This window comes from Spermophilus citellus (assembly GCF_964194105.1).
Source record: "Spermophilus citellus genome assembly, chromosome: 2".
NCBI lineage: Eukaryota > Metazoa > Chordata > Mammalia > Rodentia > Sciuridae > Spermophilus > Spermophilus citellus.
This window is the reverse complement of record NC_138183.1, coordinates 135,043,370-135,049,308: the sequence shown is the minus strand read 5'-3', so window position 1 is coordinate 135,049,308 and position 5,939 is coordinate 135,043,370. Positions and strand designations below refer to the sequence as shown.

Here is a 5,939-nt window from a genome sequence, read left to right as displayed (position 1 = left end):
ATTTTGAGAAAGAGTCTTGCTAAGTTTCTTAAAGGCTTGCTAAATTACTAAGGCTGGCTTTGAACTCATGATCCTCCTCAGCATGCAAATTGCTAGGATCCTATGGATGGGCCACCCAGCCCAAGTGCAACCTCAATCTTATTGCCAACCACATCTTAATACATTCCTTTCATTGTTTGGCCAAGATAAACAAAATTTTTCATCTTTTGCCCTCAAAATATATATAACATTTAAAAATTACTTATTGAGAAGTTATGTTGTGAATATTGTGAATAAAATCAGACTGTAATATATTATACTTTTAAAGGGAAATCTGCATGGGCAGGAACAAAGCAAGGAATTGTTCCAGTTGTGAGACCAGGTAATTTTGTGTCCATGAGTAATAATGTATTTCTGAGTCTCCAATATCTGTTAAGCAAGGATACTATAATAAATTATTTATAAGTCTCATTCAATATTAAGTTACATATGATGGCAGAAATTTACATAAAGAAATCTTGGAATAGTTGAAATGGAGCAAGCATAAGACAGACTAGATGTGCACTAAACACTCACTCAAAGATTTAAAATTCTCTTTCAGTGAAAGAGAGGGGGAAAAAACACTAAAATTAAAATCCCTCATTAAAAACATGGCCTCCAATTAACACAGCATTGTATCTTCTTGTTTAAATACTGTTCGTTTCTTAAGAAAATATTTTTTTGTCCCAGGTTTTCCTCAGGGCAATTTTGACATCCTTATTTCTCAAGCTGTAGATTAATGGGTTTAACATGGGCACCACAATGGTGTAAAACAGAGAGGACACTTTCCCTTGATCAAGGGGCAAAATGGAAGGTGGTTTGAGATACATAAAAGCCCCAGAACCAAAGAAAAGACAAACCACAATCATGTGGGAGCTGCAGGTACTGAAGGCTTTGGATCTGCCATCTGTGGAACGAATGTGAAGGATGCTAGAGAGGATGAGGGCATAAGAAATGAATATGGTGACAATGGGCATTCCAATGTCAATGGCCACAACAATAAAGACCACCAACTCATTCACATAGGTGCTATTGCAGGAGAGCTCAAGGAGCGGAAGAATGTCACACATGAAATGATTGACAAGGTTGCCAGCACAGAAGGTCAAACTCATTATGCTTCCGGTATGGGCCATGGCCCCAGCAAATCCCATCCCATAGACACCCAACAAGAGAAGAAAACACACCTGTGGAGACATGGTAACCATGTACACCAGGGGGTTACAAATGGCAACGTAGCGGTCATATGCCATAGCTGACAGAATAAAGGACTCAGAGACAACGAAGAAGCAGAAGAAAAAGAGCTGTGTCATGCAGCCAGAGTGCAAGATGATGTTCTTCTTTGAGATAAAACTCATCAGCATTTTGGGGGTAATGGTGGTGGAGTAACAGAAATCTATTAAGGAGAGATTGAAGAGGAAGAAGTACATGGGGGTATGCAGGTGTGAGTTCAGCCCAATCAGCATTATCAAGCCCAGGTTTCCCATCACAGTGACTATGTAGAAACCTAGAAACAGAAAGAAGAGGGGGATCCGGAGGCCTGGCTGGTCTGTTAAGCCTGCGAGGATGAACTCTGTCACAGAGGAGTTCTTGGTTGCCATTCGTCTCTTAGGAAAGAGGCCTATGGGGAAAATAGCAAAGTACCACTGGTAGAGAAAGAAATATCACCACTAGCCTCCCAGATCTACCCCTATTCTTGGAAAATAACACAAGGAGAGATTCAAACAGTGATGGGAGGTTTTAACCATTCACTGAGGGCAGTAATGAACCAGCAAGTGAGTTAACCTCTAGAGCAGCATGCAAGGCTACACTCTGCCTAGAGACTGAGAGCTGATGCTGCTGAAGAGAGGGGCACCAAAAGCCAGTGGGGTGTCTTTTAAATCTTGAAGTCAGTCCCTTTCCTATGCTCTTCCTTCTCCCATCTCTGCTTCAGTTGCTGTCACCTGAGCCTGTTCCCTGAAGCGAGTCCTGACAGGCAGAAGCCACTCTAACTGTGGATCAGCACTGTAAAATTAAGAGGTGAAGTTGTGTTGGTTTTGTTGTTGTTGTTTTTCCTTATTAAGCATTTTTATTTATTTTTAAATTAATTTTATGTTTTAACTTATGCAGCCAGAACTTGGGTTTTTCCAAGAACTATTAGCTCACGTGGCTACAGATTTGATAATAACTTTTTAAAGCTAATACTTATTTAGGGGTTATAGTGAAGGGCTTTGCTCTAAGAGCTATGTGACAATATTATGATCCTCATTTTACATAAGACAACTAAGTTTAAATGATTAGCCCAAGTCAAAAAAAAAAAAAAAAAAAACTACTGAGCCTCAATCAGGAGGACTTCAACAGTGTGACTCTCACAGTTTACCCTTGTAACTACCATGTTATGTGGCTAACCACAGTCAAGACAGGCTCTCCCCTTTCTCTAGTTAAATCCATAAAGCTATACTCTACTAACTCTTGTCCAAATTGTCCTGGGGAAGATAAAGACTTGGTGAATAAAAGATGACACCTTCTGCCCCCAATCCTGTGGTGTCATCACTGGGATCTGGGCTTCCTCCACCAGGCATGCCTCCTCCTGGCTCCCTCCCACCTCTGGTGCCACCTCCTGGAGCCCTCCCACCGGGGACACCTCCGGCCATGCCCCCACCACCTATGCCGCCTGGGACTGGAGGACATGGCCTTCCATCAGCAGGGGCTGCACATCCTGGTCATGGACATTCTCATCCTCACCCGTTCCCACCAGGTGGGATGGTAGGACACCCATATGCTAAACCTCCAAGCTCTGGGGAGCAACCCCCACCCCAACCACCATCTGGAATGCCTCATCCTGGACCTCCGCCAGTGGGCATGCCCACCCCAGGACCTCCATTTGGCTCTCCGATGGGTCACCCAGGTCCTATGCCTCCACATGGTATGTGTCGGCCTTCTCCTCTAATGCCACCTCATGGATACACTGGTCCCCCACGATCCCCACCCTATGGCTACCAACGGGGGTCCCTCCCCACACCCAGACCCCCATGTCCCGACCTCCAGTTCCCCCTTGTGGCCCACTTTGGGGCTCTCTCCCTCAGTAAATTCTCATTCTTCTTCCTCCTGTTCTATCCTTCCAATATCTTTTCAATTCCTTGGACCAATCAGAGTTGCTATAGCTCCTCTCAGTCCACTGCCAATGCAATTTTTTAAGAAGGTTAAAAAAAAGATGACAGCTTGGAGCTCAGAGCTCTCTCCTTCAGCCCAGTCAAAGGATCAGAACCTCTAATTTAACCTCTCTACATTGAAGAATGCAACTTACAATTATTAATTTATCCAAAGTCCCCTCCAGCTTCCAGAGAGGAGATAGTATCTGTTCCTCACCTGTGGATGACAAGACAATAAAGAGTTTGATTCTGGATTGCAGATCTCAGCAAGCTTATTATTAAAATAGAGACTCCCTCAAGACTATTTCCTCAGAGACTACCCTCCCTAAAGAAGAAGAAATGTCTGCTTATCCCTTGGAATTACTTGATTTGGCTTTTAGAGAAAATTCTTTCTTTCAACACTTTGTGCAGTAAATTAAGAGAAAATTGTTATGGAAAAAAATTATTATCATTACCATTTCTTGAATACCCAATGGTGTACCTAACACAATGCCCTGATACTGACTCCTGGCTGCCAAGATCCAAAGTTCTGTACAAATATTTCTTATTTATTTCTCATATAATGATATATATTTTAAAGGTAAGTTGCTCATACAGACAATATGTTTCAGAGTCCACAGTCATGCCTAGCTCTGACTCCAAGCCCCTGACCTGAACCTCTAGACTCAAGTACCTATATATACAGATGATAGATATAGATAGATATAAAATGATCCTTAACCCCTATCTAACATCATATACTATTAATGCATGATGAATCATAGAATTAAATGTAAAAGCTAAGCCTATAGAGCATTTAGGAGAAAACAGGAAAGAAGGAAGAAATTTTTACACATAAGATATAGTAACCATAAAAGGAATATGTTATACTTCAATAGAAAATACTTTTAAAAAAATCAGCTTTTTCGATTGGGTGGGGAGTTAAGGACATGTTGGTCAAAGGGTACAAAATTAAAGTTACATAGGAGGAATAATTTCAAAAGATCCATTGTTCATTATGATGACCATTGATTATATTCTTGAAAAATTAGGTTAGATGTTAAATTTTCTTACCACATGATTACCATGAATTTATGTATATATCAATTAGCTAGGGTTAGCCATATATATATATATTTCAAAATATTATGTTGTACACAACAGATATGATTTTATTTGTCAATTTAAATGAATAAATTTGAAAATTTTTAAAAAAGAAAAATATATAATAAATTCATTTTGATAAAAGTTTAAAACTTGTGGTCTTCTAAATAAACCTTTAAAAAGTATAAAGGTAGACTATAGACAGGGAGAAAACATTCAAAACTATGTATCTTTAGTCTTTGATAAATACGTATTTTTTTTCTTTTGACAAATATGTGTCTGTCAGAAGACTCATCTTCAATATATGAAGAACTCCTACATATAAATTATTAAAAGACTAAAATATTTTAATGGGATTAAATTTAAATATATGTTTCAGAAGATACACAAATGATAAATAAGCACGTGAAAATTTGCTCAAAGAATGATTTATTAAAGCAATGCAAATTAAAACCACAGTGAGCTATCACTATATAACCACAGTAACTAAAACTAAAAAAAGGCAATACAAAATGCTGTCAAAATGTAAGTCAAATTACTTACTATTGCTAGTAGAAATGTAAAATTGTGAAATTTGCAGTATCTAGTAAAACAAACACACACCTAACCTGTGACCCAGCAATTTCATCCCTAAGCATACAATTCCTAAATATTAATGCATATGTCCACTTACATGAAATCCCCACACTCAAGTAGTCATAGCAACTTTACTCATAATAACTAAAATCTGAAAATGTTCCAAATAAGCATTAACAAAAGAACATATTAATAAGCCATGGAATATTCAGAGAATAGAATACAACTCAGCAATAAAGAGAACAGACTACTGATACATACAACAATATGGATGACTCTTGAAAAGGAAGAAGGAATTAGTCTGAAAAGAACACCAGAACACACTGAGCAGAACTTAGAATGCTAAGTTTATAGGAAATTTATTAACCAACAGGTGACCTCTGAGCATCTTTAGAAAAAACGAGTGGAATTCACTAATTCATTCAATGAACCTTGAAAAAAATGTGTCAGGCACTGTTCTAAGGACTGCAGACAAAGTGTTAACCAAAAAAAGTCCTTTGCCATTACAGAGCTTCTACTCTATGAGGGGGAAGATGGACAATAAATAAGTGAGTAACTTGTAATACATTAGAAGATAGTAATAACTATTTTTTTAAAAAAAAGGAAAGAGAAGAAGAAAGGCAGAAATTGCATGTTGTATGTTCAAGTAGGATAGAAATATTTGTGAAGGTGACATTTGAACAAAGTCTTAAAAGATCATGGTTAGAGTTGTGCTGGTTGGTATCAGTTTCTCTAATGGGCTACTGGATGGATGTTGCTTAACATACCACAATGCATTAATGTTTCCTGCTTCAGATAACACCTCTACCCAAAGCACTGGCTCTAATAAGGGGGATATTTGACATCATAAGTTAGAGAAGGAAAGACCTTTCTGAGCTTTTTACAATCACAAGTCAAACAGTAAAGATCACTGACTGCACACATTTCTGAATTAAATACCCAGCATCAACTACTCTTAATGCCCTTAATTTTCAAATCAGCTCTCAGGAAGGATCTGGGAAGCTCCTCTCTACAGGGACAAATTGAGCTGATGTGTAACCACCTATACTTTAAATCCTTTCACAGGACCATCTGTAATGCTTTTCTCCAAAGGGAAAAGATATTTCTATTTGAAGAAACTCAAGTCTCAATGGG

The 5,939-nt window shown here is 38.5% G+C and overlaps 1 protein-coding gene across 1 annotated transcript; it reads right to left on the bottom strand.

The window, feature by feature from the left end:
- Positions 1-683: 683 nt before the first annotated feature.
- LOC308632926 (olfactory receptor 8B12) lies at positions 684-1,616 on the bottom strand (the record flags this gene model as incomplete). The annotated part of the gene is made up of 1 exon (XM_081265343.1): positions 684-1,616. The coding sequence occupies one exon, from the start codon at positions 1,614-1,616 to the stop codon at positions 684-686; it is 933 nt and encodes a 310-aa protein (XP_081121469.1).
- Positions 1,617-5,939: the final 4,323 nt, after the last annotated feature.